The sequence below is a fragment of the Tribolium castaneum genome, chromosome 1 (assembly GCF_031307605.1).
Source record: "Tribolium castaneum strain GA2 chromosome 1, icTriCast1.1, whole genome shotgun sequence".
Taxonomy (NCBI): Eukaryota; Metazoa; Arthropoda; class Insecta; order Coleoptera; family Tenebrionidae; genus Tribolium; species Tribolium castaneum.
This window is the reverse complement of record NC_087394.1, coordinates 27,356,606-27,374,879: the sequence shown is the minus strand read 5'-3', so window position 1 is coordinate 27,374,879 and position 18,274 is coordinate 27,356,606. Positions and strand designations below refer to the sequence as shown.

The 18,274-nt window shown below is 34.2% G+C and overlaps 4 protein-coding genes and 1 long non-coding RNA gene across 9 annotated transcripts in view; 4 read left to right on the top strand and 1 right to left on the bottom strand.

Moving 5' to 3' along the window:
* The window catches only part of LOC107397510 (uncharacterized), a 55,901-nt gene that overhangs the window by 22,716 nt on the left and 14,911 nt on the right, over positions 1–18,274 (bottom strand). The gene's annotated exons all lie outside the window — the stretch shown is intronic.
* LOC100142277 (choline transporter-like protein 3) lies at positions 2,091–4,227 on the top strand. Its single transcript, XM_064358419.1, has 11 exons — positions 2,091–2,204; positions 2,247–2,330; positions 2,378–2,520; positions 2,567–2,665; positions 2,713–2,794; positions 2,841–2,904; positions 2,950–3,245; positions 3,296–3,695; positions 3,740–3,906; positions 3,950–4,042; positions 4,090–4,227. Exons 1-11 carry the CDS (start codon positions 2,175–2,177, stop codon positions 4,174–4,176), a joined length of 1,545 nt encoding a protein of 514 aa, XP_064214489.1. The 5' UTR covers positions 2,091–2,174; the 3' UTR covers positions 4,177–4,227.
* Positions 4,208–7,259, top strand: LOC135265238 (choline transporter-like protein 1). Of its 3 annotated transcripts, none has more exons than XM_064358414.1 (14): positions 4,208–4,341; positions 4,388–4,507; positions 4,556–4,698; positions 4,744–4,803; positions 4,849–4,921; positions 4,967–5,033; positions 5,085–5,187; positions 5,817–6,030; positions 6,084–6,184; positions 6,224–6,334; positions 6,378–6,613; positions 6,661–6,827; positions 6,877–6,966; positions 7,014–7,259. In XM_064358414.1, the coding sequence occupies exons 1-14, from the start codon at positions 4,276–4,278 to the stop codon at positions 7,203–7,205; spliced, it is 1,743 nt and encodes a 580-aa protein (XP_064214484.1). In that variant the 5' UTR covers positions 4,208–4,275; the 3' UTR covers positions 7,206–7,259. The 3 variants fall into 3 exon arrangements, with proteins under 3 accessions (XP_064214484.1, XP_064214483.1, XP_064214486.1); XM_064358413.1 differs by having other exon boundaries at positions 5,079–5,187; XM_064358416.1 differs by lacking the exon at positions 4,208–4,341 and having other exon boundaries at positions 4,393–4,507; positions 4,550–4,698; positions 5,079–5,187.
* Positions 7,221–12,317, top strand: LOC103312663 (choline transporter-like protein 2). Its single transcript, XM_008193874.3, has 14 exons — positions 7,221–7,335; positions 7,382–7,501; positions 7,552–7,694; positions 10,358–10,417; positions 10,465–10,543; positions 10,590–10,656; positions 10,704–10,812; positions 10,859–11,072; positions 11,129–11,229; positions 11,281–11,391; positions 11,437–11,672; positions 11,719–11,885; positions 11,931–12,020; positions 12,065–12,317. The coding sequence occupies exons 1-14, from the start codon at positions 7,285–7,287 to the stop codon at positions 12,257–12,259; spliced, it is 1,743 nt and encodes a 580-aa protein (XP_008192096.2). The 5' UTR covers positions 7,221–7,284; the 3' UTR covers positions 12,260–12,317.
* On the top strand, positions 15,305–17,683 carry LOC103312553 (choline transporter-like protein 2). Of its 3 annotated transcripts, none has more exons than XM_064356422.1 (13): positions 15,305–15,431; positions 15,476–15,595; positions 15,641–15,783; positions 15,828–15,923; positions 15,972–16,044; positions 16,092–16,158; positions 16,207–16,312; positions 16,360–16,549; positions 16,599–16,837; positions 16,881–17,119; positions 17,160–17,326; positions 17,378–17,473; positions 17,518–17,683. In XM_064356422.1, the coding sequence occupies exons 1-13, from the start codon at positions 15,405–15,407 to the stop codon at positions 17,659–17,661; spliced, it is 1,707 nt and encodes a 568-aa protein (XP_064212492.1). In that variant the 5' UTR covers positions 15,305–15,404; the 3' UTR covers positions 17,662–17,683. The 3 variants fall into 3 exon arrangements, with proteins under 3 accessions (XP_064212492.1, XP_064212488.1, XP_064212494.1); XM_064356418.1 differs by having other exon boundaries at positions 16,204–16,312; XM_064356424.1 differs by lacking the exons at positions 17,160–17,326; positions 17,378–17,473; positions 17,518–17,683 and having other exon boundaries at positions 16,204–16,312; positions 16,900–17,048.

Genomic DNA, 18,274 nt, shown 5'->3' with positions numbered 1-18,274 from the left:
AATTTATTTAAACAACAAATTTTAGGCGTTTCTGTGTGTTTTCATACTTGATGCATAATTATTTACGTGCTAATTCAATACGCAGTGAAGGGAAAATAATAATAATAATAATAATTAATAATAATAAAAAGACAGATAAAATAAAAGAGCTTTCCAACGATATAATAATGTTGAAGTGACTGCGGTTAATACTTGAAGATCCGGGAGTCATGGGCCGATAAACGCTCCGGGTACCGGAATCCGACCAAAATCCCGAAAAATTGGAACAATGAAAAATTTTAAAATTGAAGCAGTTTAGGTTTACTTACACTTTTAACGTCTCTAAAAGGTTCTAAAAATATAGAAAAGTGCATAAAACGTTGACGGAACGAATTGTAAAATAAAGACCTAGAAAAGTTCTTAGCTACAACACAGTTTTAAGAAAAATTATGTCTTTGAAAGTTAGACAAGTATAATTTTATTAGGCAAGAATTTTCAAAAATTCAAATGTTGCCAAAGAAGTACAGGGTGTTTCACACAACTTTACAAGACCTACGCCTAATACATAAAGTCACAAAACACTATAGATACAAAAGGTACACATCCCACTTAATTATTGAATTTTTCGAAACCCATGGTATACTTGTAATAATTGGGGTTTTAGACGAGTTTTGAGTTACGAAGGTCTAAACTTGGCTGATATTTTGCAAATCTGTTTTGTGATAGAAGGGCATAGTGTTTAGGTAATGACTAAAAAACAACATAGGTAAACTGTACAACAACAAAGTCAGAACAATGTAATATTTTGTTTGCAAAATAAATAAATAAAAGTTAGTATAAAATTCGTAGTTATTCCTAGTTAGGACTAAAGCGTGGACGTAAGTTTTTTCAAATGAAAAACTCTCGAATTTTTAATCAGTTAAAGTTTACCCCTTCAAAGTTTTTATTTCTTTTATACTTCTTCCATCAGGAGGTAATCATAAATTAATGAAATTTTTTCAGGGTGAGTTTAAAGTAACGCATAAAATACATATTTATGTTGTGTTGTGTTATTTTTCAAAAACATCCTCGAACTGGTCGATTTTATTTTTGTAAATGCCTCACTCTGACACCGAGGTAACGTTTGTGTCATCATTGGATTATTTTGGAATAATGACGCCATTTTTTATTTTTTTATTGACAAACGATACTTTTGGTTACTATTTATTATACTTATTAACGGTATACTCTTTTATCTTTCTGATAATAAGTATAAAAAAATTGAAGAAGTAAATTTAAAAAACCTTAAAAAGAAGAAAATAAAGTAAAAAAATTAAAAAGATCTTGACACACAGAAAACTCTATCTTGTAGTTTTTGCCTCTTATTTTACAAGGGCCATTTTTTTGCTTGTTTTGAAAAACTAGAATAACAAGAATATGAATTTGGTGCGTTACTTTAAACTCACTATGTATAATTTTTTAAATAATTGTTATTCTTAAATGAAAACACCTTTAAAACCAAGAGCCAGGAGGAACTACTATTTTAACATTTTTGTTTAATAAAAACCACCCCTTTAAAAATATTGTCTTCAAACTTATGAAAACACTTAAAATAAAATATCAGATTTAGTGTTTTTTTTTTGTATTTGTGGACGTGTAGAGAAAAACCGACTGATGGATTTACGAGTATATCATTATTGCACTCAATAAATATTCACAGATTTATATTTTTCTCAAAATTACTAAAATTGGACTTATTTCCACACCAGTTATAAATTGCTTTTTGCAGAAATAATTATCAATTTTTCTATCAAGAGACGAAATGAACATGATTCTAGACTATTTATCTTAAATTCCTTAACTAAAAACGTTCCAATTTTTGAAAGGATGAGCAAACCAGAAAATACTATCCCATTTTCGATCTCGTAATCGAGCTCGTATTGAAATATTGTATTAGTGATTGCTTCTTACAGGTGTAGGTCTTGTAAAATTACGTGAAATTGTAATATGTAAAATTACTGCCTTTGTGAAATGACCATAATTTTGACAAACATTTCCAAACTCATGGGAGCATTTGACTGTAATGATTGCAAAAACCGGAAAAACAAAAAAATTAACGTTTATTTGTTGCCATCAGTTGCCATAGAATAACCAAGTATTAAGAGTGATGTGTGTGTCAATAAATTTTTTGTAAATAAAAAACCCAAATCTTCAAAATGACGACTCCCTTAACACATGCGCAAACAGTAAGTGTTTCTGCTGTTTCCGCCACTGATCCTCCGTTTCAGGGCCTTCGAGATGCACCTCCACCAAAGCGAAAACTTACAAACTTGCCGTTTTTCCTAGCATTTATTGTCTGTCTCGCCCTTGTGGTAAAAACCAAAAAGGGACCAAGACTTTCGCTTCATTTCACTTTCAGATACCATTTTCGCTTGTTTTCGCCCTAAGCAGCAATCTTAAAAGACTTCTGAACGGGTATGACAGCTGCGGAAACACTTGCGGAGTCGAAAACAAGCCGCTTTACTATCGCAACTGTTCGGAACTAAATATGAGAGACAAACCGTAATTTCGCCAAATTATTGTAACCGTAATACAACACACTTTGCAGCATTGCGATGATGAAATATTACGATGTTGACCCGTTGTGTATTTTTAGCCTACAAAAGGTTCTACCGGACAAATGCGTTGAAAAGTGCGAGCCGCCAAAGTAAGTATGAATTAATTCTAGAGTGCCTTCAACAACCCCACTTCAAGCCAGTTGATTTTCAACCGGTGTTACCCACCCGAAGCTGACACCAACCTGGACAGCAAGTCGAGAAATTTCAAACAAATGATTGTAATTTTTATTTTTTTTTAAACAATTTCAAGACAAACAATTTTAGGAAATCCCCCACGTCTTCCTTAGTAACATTGCGACCATAACTGCGATGAGTTTCACCGGACTGAGTGAGAAATTTGCTCGAAAAAACCTAAATCAATCTGAGTTTCCAGTTCTGTCTTTCGGTCTCTTTGCGTGTCTTCGGTGCCACGTCGCTGCCACCTTCTGGACTTTGACCCTATTCCAGTCATTTGTGGCCCTGGCAGCTGCGGCACTTTTCTGGCACAAGTACATAAACAGCGGTTCTACAATGTACTTATTCCTGGCTTTGGGGGCTATGGCCTATTTTACCTCCGTGTTTATTTACTTCTTTGTCTTGTACAACACGTTCACAATGGTACGGCGCGTTTACCACCAAGCCTTAAATGCGATATTTCGAGCACCGATGATTTTGGTTCAGCCCTTATTGGTGACACAGAATTAAACCAAAAAAAATACACGTAACACGAAAATTTGTAGACTATCACGGTTCTAATTTCTGTAATCACAACAATGATTTTTCTGATGTTGTTAAGTTTGTCGCCCAGTGGATGGCCCGAAATATCAGATGAGGGTCCTTTAGTCTACGAATTTGCAACAAATGAGGCCACACTTTACTACCTAATTTACTTGGCTTTCTTGGGCTTTTGGATCTATTCTTTTGGGGAAGGTTTCCAGGCCATGGTTGTGTCCGGGGCCACGGTAGAAATTTACACCACCAAAGACAAAACGTCTTTGAGACATCCAGTCAGGAAAAGTTATCACACTTTGCTACACCATCATTTGGGTACAGTAGCTTGTGGTTCCTTGCTGGCCACAATTTTTGCATTTATGAGAGGATTAGCAGTGTATGTGATCCGGAAAGTTTACATTTTAACTTGTAAGTGGAGCCAAATTTTGTGATTTGTTTACACAAAATTTTAGCCATGAAAGGACAGCCCTTCTGCAAGTCCCTGAAACGAGCCGTCGAATTGCTGCGTCTGAATCTAGTCGAGACAATTGCACTAACAGGGTTTAATTATTTGATTATTTACGGGTTTTCCTTATTGATAGTTGTGATAACGGTAGGAGTGGGAGTTTGGATGAACTTGGCAAGTTGTGACCAGTGTTTGAATTTTTCTGAACTTTTTCTAGGACTCCAAATTTACGTTTTACGTCCGGTTGGGTATTTTATTTGGGGCTGTAAGTGCGTCGCTTGTGGCACATTTCGTACTCAAAGTCCTACATGTAACCAATCAGTTAACAATAACAAATTCTCTCAAACGAATTTTCAGACAACCACCGAAACGATATTTTTGTGTTATAGTGAAGAACGCATAGCTGGTCCTGTGACGCCACAAAATACCGCAACAAAAAAATAAATCTGGCCTTGTTTTAATTTTATGCAAATAAATTGTTGTTTTGATGTACAATTTGAGCCTTTTTCCACTGAATGTCAAAATTAACGTCAATTTTTCACAATGAGCATCCAAAATATTCAAAGAGAGACCAGCGAACCCGCATTTAAAGCACTCCCAGTTGAACCTGTAAGTGCAAACCAATGATCACAAAAATCCAAATTTTTAATTGTAGATTCGTGTGTTTCGACGGCTTGATCCTTCCAAACCGATTGACTTGCCTGAAACGGCCGCAAACCGAAAATGTACCGATATTCCGTTCCTTCTAATTTTCGAAATGTTTCAAATTATTCTCGTACTTGTGGCTTTCTAACTTGGCTGTTATTATTGTTTTTAGTTTTAGATTATTTCCTCTGTTTACATTGCCTCAGTCAGCGACTGGAAAATTATAGATTTGGGAGCCGACGAATGTAAAAACACTTGCGGAATGAAGAATGTTGTAAAATACAACAAAAAATGTCCATTAAAAGACTACACAGGCTTTCCGTACGAAGACTAGTAAAATCACTTCATTATTCATTTCATTTCCAGATACATTATCGAATCCGAAAAACGATGTGTTTCAGAAGCCGAATGCAAAGAAAGAAACTGGCATGTAGTTCCACTTATTATAATTTTTTTAATTTTCTATTCTAGGGTTGTTATATATAAAGAGTGTCTGAGGAATGATTCCCTGACCGAAGAAGAAGCCGATTACGTTCGACAATTAGTAAGACAGACAGCATCTGGGTTCCCTTAACTAGTTTGGTTCCAGATTTCTTGGGAGAAAACTTACAAAACTAGTCTAATACTACTCGTCATAACACCAATTATTGCCTCAGGTACCACATCAAATTTTCAACCCAACAGTGACCAAAAATTTTTAGTCCTAGCCATGATGGTATTTCTCGCGTTTAGGTGGAACGCATTTGTTACGTTTTACACTTTTGGGGCTCTTTCAATCGTAATGTTTCTATTCGTGACTCCAACTCTCTGGTAGGAACAACCCAGTAAGCACACAGACGTAAATCGAACGTTTTTTTAACGTTACAACGGTTAATATAACGACGAAATTTACAACGTTGTTTTTTGGTTGTATAATTACGTTTATGTTACGTAGTTTAAAAACCACCTTTATTCTTTTTACCAATTTTTAACGTTAATTTTTAATGTCAAGAACTTTAACGTCATTAATAATCGTATTTGCTAACGATTGTTTTAAACGTATAATCAACGGTTCAAAAAACTGAATTTGGTTTTTATGGCACTGTCTAACGTTAATGAAACCTTTTAATGTAACGTTATATTAATTGTATAGAAAACACAAAATTTGTTGTAAATAACTATTCTACATGTAATAATAACTACACTTGCTTCTATATTTGACAATCATTATAAAATATAAAAAGTGATATATGTATAAAAAACAGGAAAAAGCAGTTAAATACATCCTTTCTTATATTTTTAATAGAATACAATTATCTCAATAAAAACAGCCTTTTTAAAACCTTGCTTGTTGACGTTGATTTCTGGTTTTATATTTCCAATAATTTTAAGTTACAAATACGTTATTTTTACGTTAGTGTGCTTACTGGAAATCGCTTCTTTTTACGAGCTTTTTGTAGGTACATAATATATTACCTTACTGTTAAAACAAACCTAGGATGGCAAACTCTTTGGTATCTGTACGTTGCGGCTGTGGTTTGCACAATAATTACCATTACCCTGCCCATTTTATTTTTGTGGCGTCGTCAACAAACGAAATTTTTGATCCAACTGTATCGGGAAGCGATTCCTGCTATTTTCAGATCAAATTACATGCTCTTCGCGCCCCTAATCGTATTTATTTCTCGCAAAAGTAGTGAAGAAAATTGTGTTTTGACCATTTTTAGGCGACTCTGGTTCTGGAGGTGTTAGCAGTTATTGCTTTCTTTCTGTTCGGGTTTTCGCAAAGTGTGAAAGTGCCACAAAATTCGTCCTTCCCCGTTGAAAGGTAAAAAATTTTTTCCAACCGACTGTTATAATTTCGCAGAACGTTTTATGTCGTTTTCATGTTGTTTATGGGATACTGGATATTCACATTTTCCGTAGGATGTCAGAATATGATGACGGCTGGCGTAGTCGCCAGTTATTATTTCTCAAGGTTCGTTTTTAAATTTTAGAAAAATCGAAAAATCATATTTTAGGGACAAAAATTCCTTAGAGAATCAGTATTTAAAATTTGCCAAAATCGTGGTACGTTATCATTTGGGTACAGTTGCCGCGGGATCGTTGACAATAACATTGGTATCAATCCTCAAGTTCGTGATTAACCGGTTTAGGGCCCGCGACTCGGAATGGTGTAATGAAGTTTTGTATTTACTCTGCCACTGTATGGAAGAATTCTTGCATTATGTTAGCGTCAAAGCGTACATAATGACAGGTATTGGACGCCACCACAAGTAAAGCAAACTCAAAAAATTGCTTCAGCTATCCATGGTCGAAGTTTTCTGAAGTCGGGCAAAAGAGCAGTTAGAGTGATGTGGCTCCACTTTTTGGATTTGGTCCAAGTGGACGCATTCAATGTTCTAGCAATGTTCTCCGCCGGTGTTATCATTACTCTTGTTTGCCTTTTTATCGCATATGCCGTTGTGGCGGTAACTGACAATTCCCCACAAACAACGCACTCAATTCTTGATGTTTCAGGAAGAGCATGAAACTTTTATCCTTGCTAATTTGATCATAGTACTTGGCCTGGCCGCTGTTACACTGTATCTCTTTCTCTCAATGATAAGTGTAAGATAAAATAGCAAATCAGTTTAAAAATGATACAATAATCAAAGGTTTCCATCGGAACACTGTTCCTGTGTTACTGTGAAGACCGCCACATGAACGATGATACGGACCAACCTTATTATATGAGCCCACAACTTGAGGAAGCAGTGAGTGAAGCTCTAGAGTTCGCTATTAGGACAAGGTTGGAAAAGGCGCTTCGACGTGGGCAAATTTCTCAAAACAGTGCTCCAAATGTTTAATTTTAATGTAGTAAAGTACAACAGACAAATAAATAATTGTGTAAATTGTCAAAATTATTGTCAACGTCACATTTGAACGATGGAACGGGGGGTCAGGGAACCGGAGTTTAAGAGCACCCCTGTTGAATCCGTATGTTTAAACTAACAACAACCAAACCGTGAGCATTTCTTTGCAGATTCGTGCTTTTAGGCATTTGGGTCCTTCGGACCCGCTTTTCTTGCCAGAAGCAGCGTCCAACAGAAAATGCACCGACATCGTATTCCTGATACTTTTCCAACTGTGCCAAATAATTCTAGTAATGTTTTTGCGCCTTCGAAGTCCTAATACTAACTCGTTTGTTAACAGATTGTTTCGTCGGTTTTTGTTGTAATGACCGGCGATATAAGAATCACTTTGCTTGGTAGAGACGCTTGTGATAATGTTTGTGGAATGGAAAATATCGTAAAATTCAATGAAACATGTCCACTAAAAGACTACACACAATACCCGTAGGAATACTGTACTATCGGACAAAAGTAAACCAACTTTTAGTATAAAATTAAATATTTAGGAATCTAAGATCGTAACAGTAATCACGGAAAACCCCATAATGGGCTGCTGTCGTTAGCAATATAATTAATTAATTTAATTAATTAATTTTAAATACCAAGTTTAAAACAATTCATGTAAACATTGCTCTTATTAGCGCAACAAAATAATGTCTACAATTAAGGTGAATTTAAAGAAAAATATTTTTGATGGATTAGTTACGTTTATTTTTTTAGTTATTTCAAGAAATAAATATCCTATAAAGGCAAACCAATATGTTTAGAATTAAAAAACATGGTGGTGAACTCATTTTTGGTAGGAAAAACAAAAAAAAATCTAGACAGTGTACGAAAAATAATTTCACTCCACAATGTACGAGGACATGTAGAAAAAATACTTAAATCCAGAAAAACAACAGTCTAGATGGAAAGAACAATTGAAAGAATTTTTCAAAAAGATCTGTAGATGTTGAGGTCAAGAATAATTAAAAAAATCTCTGAAATAGAAGTTAGTGCAACAAAGTTCAACTAAGATTTGTTGAATAGAAGAATTAAAAGAATTTTTCAAAAAAAAATCTGTAGATGATGAGGTCAAGAATAATTAAAGAAATTTCTGAAATAGAAGTTAGTGCAACAAAGTTTAATTAAGATTTGTTGAATAGAAGATTAAAAATAAATTCAAAAAGAGCTGTAGATGTTGAGGTCAAGAATAATTAAAAAAATCTCTGAAATAGAAGTTAGTGCAACAAAGTTCAACTAAGATTTGTTGAATAGAAGAATTAAAAATTTTTTTTAAAAAGATCTGTAGATGTTGAAGTCAAGAATAACTAAAGAAATCTCTGAAATAGAAGTTAGTGCAACAAAGTTCAACTAAGATTTGTTGAATAGAAGAATTAAAAGATTTTTTTAAAAAGATATGCAGATGTTGAAGTCAAGAATAACTAAAGAAATCTCTGAAATAGAAGTTAGTGCAACAAAGTTCAACTAAGATTTGTTGAATAGAAGAATTAAAAGAATTTTTCAAAAAAAAATCTGTAGATGATGAGGGCAAGAATAATTAAAGAAATTTCTGAAATAGAAGTTAGTGCAACAAAGTTTAATTAGGATTTGTTGAATAGAAGAATTAAAAAGAATTCAAAAAGAGCTGTAGATGTTGGGGTCAAGAATAATTAAAGAAATCTCTGAAATAGACGCTAGGCAACAAAGTTCAACTAAGATTTGTTGAATAGAAGAATTAAAAGATTTTTTTAAAAAGATCTGTAGATGTTGAAGTCAAGAATAACTAAAGAAATCTCTGAAATAGAAGTTAGTGCAACAAAGTTCAACTAAGATTTGTTGAATAAAGCAGACGTCCAGCCAGGAAACTATTGGTTTCGGAAGGTAATCATCGTACCAGACTTGAATTTGCACGACGACATTTGAACTGGAAAGTTGGAGACTGGAAAAAATATTTTTCAGCGTCGACACTTGATATAAATTTTTTTAATTCTCATTAGATGACATGTGTAAGACATCCGGTTAATACCAAATTTAATCCAAAGTGCCTGATACCAACAAAAAAAGATGGGCAAGGATGTATTTTTTTTGGGACTGTTTTCCGTAGAATTAAGTACGTCCATTACACTCCATAGCTTAGTACACAGAGATCTACTCCAAAACGTTATGTTGCCCTATGCTGAGTTAAAAATGCCCTTGCAGTTCAGGTTTCAACATGATAATGATCCAAAACACACGTTTCACCTTATCCAGGATTGGTTTCAGACAATGATATAAAAATTCTCCGGTGGTCGGCACAATTGCCGGAACTCAATTCAATCGAGAATCCATGAGGTTATTAAAAGTCGGATTCGTACCACAAACTGCGTTAACAATCATTGATTGATAAAATCAATAAGATTTGAGCAAATCTCTCAAGAGCTAGCACTTTTTAACATTTTTGCCATTGCAAATAATAGTTATGCCATTAATTATTAAATTAACTCTTTCATAATGTTATTTTTTTTAAGTTAAGTAAAAGTTGCTTTACTTTAGTCGAACATAATTTTGCTCAATTTCAAGCAGTAAAATATTTCAAAACCCAATTGGTAATCGATGCTGACAAAAGAATTATTTTCTATTTTACATATGATAATAAAACCAGAATAAATACACTTGGGCAGGTAATTAAAAGAACTACAGAGATATGAGTTTTCATTTTAAAAGGAGCCCGTCTCAATAACTTTTGACAATTAACAAATCTATTTTTAAGCAAAGACAGGTTTTAGGAACGCGAGGGGGAAGTTCAAAACCAACATTAGTTACATTTTAGGTTTCATCCCTTAATCGCTAGACACCCCTACTTTAAAATTTTAAATGGCATCCCCTACTTTTTCAAACATTTTTGGAAAGGGAAAAAATTTATGTATCTAACTGCCAAAGAAAAAAAAATTGGCTGGTCGATTCGTTTTTTAGTTAAGGGTGGTCGTATTTTTAAATTTTTTAGTCGTAGTAGGTCATGATTTGAGCGAATTTAATTTTAATAAAAAAATTGTCGATGGAATGAGAGATTTTTTTTAAGTTGCTTTACTTTTGTCCGATAGTGTGTGATATTTCTTCTAATAAATTGGCTGATTCCGACTTTTCAGGATTGCACTTCTATCGGAAAAACGGTGTATCACGTTACAAGAATGTGAAAAGTTGAACATGTGGGTGTTGACGTTCTAAAATTTTGATTCAGTAATTCTGGTTTTAGGATGGTAAAAAACTACATATGCCTGAGAAAGTTTGGTCCCAACTTAACCAAAGCTGAAACTGCTCTAACTGAAGCAGAGGTAAAAGCGTATCACGTCCTAGTCAGAAATCTCATCTAGGTTTCAGATTTCTTACGGCAAAGTGGTTCAATTGTCCATAACAACAGTTGTGGTAACACCGGTCATTGTGTCAGGTATTTCATTAGATTGAAACGGACTGTTAATAGTTCCAAATTCTTAGTGCTTGCCATCGTGGTCTTTCTGTTATTTAAACGGAACGCATTTTTTACATTTTACTTCTTTGCCACTTTTACAAGCATATTATTTGCGATAGCTACTCCAGTTGCCTGGTAATAAGAAACCTAGGTTAAACGGTTTTATTTGACCAATCGTTAGGTATGCCATAACCATGGAAGGAAAGAAAATTGGCTTCGTACAACGACAAATTTGGTTCTATTATATTCTAGTTTCCATTTTAACACTGATTACGATTTCCTTGCCAATCTTGCTCTTTTGGCGTCGCAAAAAAGTGGGAATTTTAATCGAAATCTATCGAGAAATGATTCCTGCAATTTTTAAATCCTGCTACATAATGTTTGTTCCGGTGTTGGTAATTATTTTGTACCCAATTATTGTAAAATAAGAAAGAATTGTTGCAAATTTTAGGCCACACTTGCTTTAATTGTAATAGGAGTAGTGTTTTTTTTCCTGTATGTGTATGCAATTAGTGTAAAACTTCCCCAAAATGCCGGCCTGCCCATAACAAGGTAACAAACAATTTCCTATTTCCTGATCGTAATATCAATCATGTGGCACAGATATGCTTACATAGTCTTCATGTGTTTTATGGCTTATTGGATATTCATGTTTGCCGTTGGATGCCAATCGATGATAACGGCTGGAGCTGTCGCTAGTTATTTTTTCTCAAGGTTTCGTAATTTTATCAGGAAATAAAAACACACAAATATTTTTAGGGACAAAGCAGGTTTCAAAAACCAGTACTTCAACTATGCCAAAATCGTAACCCGATTTCATCTGGGTACCATTGCGCTTGGATCACTGATAGTAGTAGTGATATCAGTCATTAAATACTTGCTCCAAACTCTCAGGAACCACGAGATCGAATGTATCGAATTGTTTTTGGAAGTTATTTGCCACTGTATGGACGAATTTATGCATTATATCAGCGTGAAGGCGTACATAATGACAGGTGTCGGTATTTTTGTTAAGAAATAAGAGACTTGAAATTGTTGTAGCGATCCATGGTCGAAATTTTCTAAAATCAGGCAAGAGAGCAATTCGAATGATGTGGGTGCATTTTTTGGACTTGATCCAAGTTGATGGATTCAATCTTGTAGCAATGTTCTCTGCTGGTGTTATAATTATTTTTGTTTGTATGCTTTTTGCCACTGCGATTACATGGGTTCGTATTTTTGGAAAACTATCCAAAATTTATGTAGCCTTTCAGAATGAACATCCAGACATGCAACTTTCTATTGGAATACTAACAGTTATTATGGCAAGTGTAATAATTTACATTTTTCTCTCAATGATAACCGTAAGTTTAATAATAATGGATTATTTTACTACTAGTGTAATTAGATGTCCATCGGGACAGTCTTTTTGTGTTATTGTGAAGACCAGGACATGAATGATGGTAGTCAAGAGCGTCCATACTTTATGGACCCAAAACTTGAAGCAACAATTAACGAGGCCCTGGAATTTTCTGCCTTAAAGAAGGCAGAAAAGGTACAGCAGCTTCAGGAAAGAAGGCGCCAAGCTCAACAGGACACGTAGTACATTTTTATGTATTTTCTATAACTCATAAGCAAATAAACTGATTTTCAACATGAAATCAACCATAATTTCTGGAAAGAAAAACAAAATTTCTCCCCAAAATTTTGACTTGTCAAAAATGCCTTTTTTCACTGCTTAAATTTCCACTTTAAACACATACTCAAATATCAGTAGCAATGTAAGAAGAAAACATGAAAATATAACCGTATTTATAACAAAAATAAATAGCCCAGTCAAATTAGACAAATCGGTGGAAAAAATTCCTAGAGAGTTGGAGTTTTTTTTAAAGCTTCTTTTACACTGGGGTAAACATGTATCAAAAGTCCCCGAGGTTGGGGGGCGAGCTCGAGGAGGGGGAGAGGGTTAAAGCAGTTTTTTTGGTTTTTTGCTTATATCTCGGAAACTGTTACTCCTATCAATTTTTATCTTCTTACCAAAATTAAAGCAGAAAAAAATTTCCTACAAAATAGTTATATGCATTTTTCTTGTAGGACTAACTGTAAGCGAGTTATAGGGCTGGAAAAAAATGATCATTTAAAAAAATGTGCTTTAAAAAAGTATGTCTTGATGTCTTGATGTCTATGATTTGAAAAACGGCAATAAACTGAATCTATTGGGTCCAACACTTCACTAAAGTAGAAAGGGGGAGACATGGAGGTCACAAAAGTCTTCAGGGTCGTCTTTAGATGCTGCATTTTCGTCTTCGTCTCCAACATTGAAAACTGAATTACAGTCTTGTTCAGTAAAATAGTAATAAATAGATGATTTAATATAGATGTTTTGAATACATCTTATAATAAACTGTATGTATTGAGTCCAACAGTTCATGCTATCATATCTTCTGGGTCATCTTCAGATGCTGAATTGTAGTCTTAAACTGGAGAGCCCGATGGAAGAAAGTATTTTTCTCCCTTATTTCCCACTCTTAGCTTAGTTGGGAGAGGCTTTACACACACTATTTCGATATAAATACTTATAATATACTAGAGTTCCTTTATTGGGAGAGTTGGGTTACTGAACGTCAAACCGAGCCAATTTTGTATTATGTGGATAAGATATATATTTCTATTCTTTTTTATTAAAATTTTTGTTAGTAACTTATGACAGAGGTTTATGTCGAAAATAATTTCAAGGTTATAATTTTTGTCAAATGCATAAAATGACATAATTTTACGTCAAATTTAACCAGGGACGTAGAAAACGTAGAAATTTTGGGATTACTATTTAAAAAAGAAAATAATTGAATACCTACTAATATTAATGTTCACATTTCTGAAATTTTTCGATACTTATTTTAATATTAAATACATAACTTAAAACATACTTCAATGCTAAAAATGCTTTTCTTTCAGTCACAATTTTTAGTTAAACATCTCGTCCCAAAAATTGGTCATCAAGAACCCTTCATATTTCTTGTCGTCTTTTTAAATTTTCTAAAAAATGATATTGAAGGTGTTCTCGTATGAAAAACGTAACAAAATCGTGAATTCCCAATAACTTTATAATTTGAAACAGAATCTAAAGTTCACGTAGATGCTAAAGGCGGCCAAGCAGCGACAGGTTCTTCTAAAAATTAGAACCAATTTTGGGTTCAAGTACTTACGTATTTTACAAATGCATAGACAAATTCCCAAAATCTCATAGATTTTGTACATAACATTATTTAGACAATCCACTTTTCCAAATGCTTGTTAATAATAAACGTAAAACTTGGCAGGAAAGGTTCAATTTCTCTCTCTTTCATCGCTGATTACCATTTCTTAAAGTTAAGGAAAAAATGTTTATGATGAAGAGTTTAGACGTAAAATTCTTGTACTCACAACGAAATCTCTTAAAATTTGGAGTTCATATAAAAAAATAGTGAATTGACGACGATTGCCAGTCTAAACCATTTCTAAACGCAGTTAGTCGACGAAAAATGGAAACATTTTTTGACAAATTTATTTGACTTTTCAAGTGTAACACCACTGATTTCTATCCCAATTTGTTTTTATACACATTCCAACCGACGTAAATGAAAAAAAATTTCGAAAATTGACATTCAGTGTCCCAACTCTCCCAATATTCGGAAATAAAATTAACTAGACGCTCTCTGGTGATGACTTTTGAACTATGTCGAAAACAGTAAAGAAATTTTCGTAATGCCACATTTAACTGACATTTAATGAATTGTTCAATAATTTTGCGTGTATAGTGTTAATTACTTACAATAGAAAGAATTACTTTAAAGGTACGTGGTGGTAAATACTAGCGTTGACTTTGATCCTGTGGTTTTAAGTGGTATAATATGTTTATTGTTGGAATTTGAAAGTGGATAAAAAGTGAAAAAGATTTAAATTTTCATTACAAAGTGTTATCAAACAGTTGTCTGATTAAAGACTATAAGTAATGGATCACAGCGGACATAAAGTTGGGCTCAAGAAACCAATAAATTAGTGAAGTTTGTGAATTTTAGGTTAGAATTTTTCCACTGATAAAATCATGAAATACTTCGATAAATCAACAAAACTACAATTAAGGTTAACAACTGCTAATACACTTAAACGTAAATTATGCCAAAAGGTAGGCTTTTCAATGTCTTTGTAATAATTTTCCAATAAAGAAAGTGAACCAAACAGTCATTCGTTATTCGTGTTTTCCTCGTCATCTCTCATTTGTCAACATTCGTTTCTTCCATCAAAGATACAATAGTCATTCCGCATAGGCAATACAATAATTGTGAAGGCTCAAAATTCGTACAACGCTCAAAATATCCGAATAAACATTTTCCCGCCATTTATGTTTACTGTTTTCGACCTAGCTCAGTGGCGCCCCCAACGGTAACTTTACCTCCGAATAGGAACTTTATAATATACTAATGTTTAGTTATACAGTGTCATGTAGACACCAAACTTCAAAAGCTAATAGCTCACTTACGGTTAGTTCTACAACAATAAGGCTAGGACTATTTTGTAGGAAATTTTATCAACTTTAATTTTGGTAAGAAGATATGTCTACCCAAGTGTAAAGGAAGCTTTAATAAAAATTCAACTCCCTAGGAATTTTTTTCACCGATCGCTAATATTTGACTGGGCAAAAATTATTTCACCAAAATATTGACTTGGGGAAGTTTACGTCACACTGTCAAGTCCTAATTAATAACACTATGGTTAAAAAACTCCCCCCAAAAACCGTAAGCTCTTTTAGATCGGGTCCAATAACTAACATTTCTTTCAGATTGCCGAATTTCGAAGAAGTGCAGAAACTGAAAATTTTCAAATTCCTGAAAAGCCGGAAAATCGCAAATGTACCGATCTCGGCTACTTAATATTTTTCCTCCTTGTTGTTTTAATAACGGCAAGTCTTTCAATACGTTAGCGGACAAATTGACCAATTTTATAGACAATTTTTGTGGCTTGTAGTTCTCTTGGAACGAATTATAACCGATTTTTGAACGGTTATGATAAATGTGGCGATACCTGCGGTACCTCCAACCTGGCCGTTAAAACCGTTCAATGTTCAGGAAAAGATTTAACAAACAAACCGTGAGTTGGGCACTATAAAAAATTCCAAACGTTTTTAATTATAGATTCATGACGTTTAAATACGCCAATCGGACAAACGACTCAAAAAGCAAAAGGGATATTTTACCAGACATTTGTGACAACAAATGCGACCCTCCTAAGTGATTTCGTCTATTTTTATTTGGTCTGGTACAAAATTTGAATTTCAGGAGACTAGTATTTCATCGGTGCATCCCTGACCTGAATAAAACCTCCTACAGGAAAACTACCATAGCTTTTGCCGTAATTATTCTATTAATTTCCGTTATAAAACCTAACGATTTTTTAAGGAATTTCGGAACGACCTCAAACTTGCCATAAACACGATTATCATCCCGATGGCTATCATAGGATTAGGTAAAAAAAACAAGAAAAACCCACAAGTTTACAAATAATTTCCAGTAGTTTCGCTGATTTTTCTCCACGGACTGCGTTACTCGCCAAAAATTACAATAACTGCAACAATCACCTCCGCCCTTATCTGTCTCTTTTGCTTCACGTCATACATTTGGCAAGTTTCCCCTTGCCGTAGTCAACAAAACTCCAACAGTGTTTTAGGTACTGGTTTGCCAGAAATCTGGACGAGAAAAAACTTATCTACATTGGAATTGTATCGTCATGTGCGATTTTTCTCCAATCTATTTTCATATGTTACTTCCACGATCGCTACTCTCTAATTATCAAAATGTTCCGGGAAGCGACTCAAGTAATTTTTGCGATGCCCTCTCTCATTTTTGTTCCTTTGGGTGTAAATTTTGTACCAATCGGGTGGCAATTTTTTAATTGAAAATTACTAGTTTGTGGCTATCCTTGCTGTGGTTACTGCTAGTATCGTCTTCCTTGGTGCCTTAATCAGCACCAATCAATATTTGAGCGAAATTCCAGACCATCCATCTGTTTACGAATACAGAGATACAAGACTGGCCGAAGGTGCCCTCGCATGTATTGTTGTTTTTGGTATTTGGACGTTTGCTTTGGCCAATGGGTGCCAATGCATGATCGTTTCTGGTGCCATTTCCACTTATTATTTCACAAGGTTAGTAAATCCCACATTGCCGAATTAAAAAAAAATCTTTTAGGGACAAATCAACTTTACAGAAACCAGTTCGTGCGAGTTTTTACGTCCTGATGCGTTACCACCTTGGTACTGTTGCTTTAGGTTCGCTTTGTATAACATTTTTTTCGATTGCTCGACTGTGTACTGAGTTTCTCGCGAAACGTTGTAAAAACAAATGGTCTTTGAGAGGTTTAAGCCGTGTTTTGTCGTGGATTGAGGGAGCGGCGGAATATTTGTCCAAAAGGGCTTATATCCAAACTGGTAATAAATTAAGTGAGTTTTTCGTTGAGTTACTTTTTAGCAATGCATGGGGAGCCACTGTTTCGGAGCGGATTACGGGGAGCGAGACTTCTTTGGGCAAATTTTTTGGACAATATTGTGCTTTATGGAGTCGGGAATTTTATTGTTGTTTGTATCACGCTTTCTGCGGTATTTCTGGGAACAATATTCGCGATTATTGTCTATAAAGTCTGTTTTTGGCGCGGTTGGGTTTGAAAATAAATTTGTTTATTTTTGCAGACGGCAGGTTTAAAAGTGAGCTATTTCTGGACGATAGTTGCAATCGGCGCTGGCATTTCCGGAACTATAATCTATTTTTTCACACAAGTTTTAAATGTAAGTAGATTGGGTTTGAAGCTGCATATTTCTAGTTATTGAAGGTGGCCGTCGAGACCATATTTATATGTTTCTGTGAAGACAAACTCTTACATAGTGCAAACAATAAGGATTATTTTATGAGTGAAGAGCTGAAGACGCTGATAGAAACGGCTAAAAAGGCCGCAAGGAGGCAAGAAGCAGACTAATAATAAAGAAAACTTAAAATATTTTATTTGTTTTTATACAAAAAAATCAATTTTGACACAAAAAATGTTAGAAATTAAGTTTTCTACGCTTAAAATCATAATTATCTCAACTCTCGATCGTTACAACATTTCAAATATGGTTTTCAGACAGACGTAAAACATTCGCTGAATTTATTTAATATTACAAGAGTGGACAAGCTTTAGAACAATACGTCCAATAGCATAGTAATCACCAATCGATGCGTCATAATCAGATATGATAGATTTGATAAGCTTTTAAAAAATATGTCCAAAACACCATTGACAAAATGGAGATACTTTCAGTTTTCCCTATATAATAGAATCAAGCAGGAAATCAACTGGAATCGAGAAAACCACAAAATTTACAGTGGTTTTACCTATCTATTTTTGCTTCTGTTAGCAATTTTCTCGATATACTACACGCCGTTCGACAATGATCTTTATTTCACTGGATAGATAATGAAAACAGCTTTTTAATAATACCAAAAATATTAGGGCTAAGACTAGTAATACCGGCCGATAAACGTCTATAAACGTGCCAAAAATCGATGCAAAGGTGTTTCAAATATGTTTCAGGGTATGTGTATTAATT

Coding starts and splice junctions, on each gene's coding strand:
- LOC100142277 (XM_064358419.1), top strand. CDS start 2,175: ATGACGACTCCCTTAACACATGCGCAAACA. Junction 2,331..2,377: donor TTGTCTGTCTCGCCCTTGTG/GTAAAAACCAAA, acceptor TTTCACTTTCAG/ATACCATTTTCGCTTGTTTT. Junction 3,246..3,295: donor TTTTGGTTCAGCCCTTATTG/GTGACACAGAAT, acceptor GAAAATTTGTAG/ACTATCACGGTTCTAATTTC.
- LOC135265238 (XM_064358413.1), top strand. CDS start 4,276: ATGAGCATCCAAAATATTCAAAGAGAGACCAGCGAACCCGCATTTAAA. Junction 4,699..4,743: donor AAAGACTACACAGGCTTTCC/GTACGAAGACTA, acceptor TTTCATTTCCAG/ATACATTATCGAATCCGAAA. Junction 5,188..5,816: donor TTCGTGACTCCAACTCTCTG/GTAGGAACAACC, acceptor AGCTTTTTGTAG/GTACATAATATATTACCTTA.
- LOC103312663 (XM_008193874.3), top strand. CDS start 7,285: ATGGAACGGGGGGTCAGGGAACCGGAGTTTAAGAGCACCCCTGTTGAA. Junction 7,336..7,381: donor AGAGCACCCCTGTTGAATCC/GTATGTTTAAAC, acceptor ATTTCTTTGCAG/ATTCGTGCTTTTAGGCATTT. Junction 11,073..11,128: donor TAATGTTTGTTCCGGTGTTG/GTAATTATTTTG, acceptor TGCAAATTTTAG/GCCACACTTGCTTTAATTGT.
- LOC103312553 (XM_064356418.1), top strand. CDS start 15,405: ATGGTTAAAAAACTCCCCCCAAAAACC. Junction 16,550..16,598: donor TCATTTTTGTTCCTTTGGGT/GTAAATTTTGTA, acceptor GAAAATTACTAG/TTTGTGGCTATCCTTGCTGT. Junction 16,838..16,880: donor TCCACTTATTATTTCACAAG/GTTAGTAAATCC, acceptor AAAATCTTTTAG/GGACAAATCAACTTTACAGA.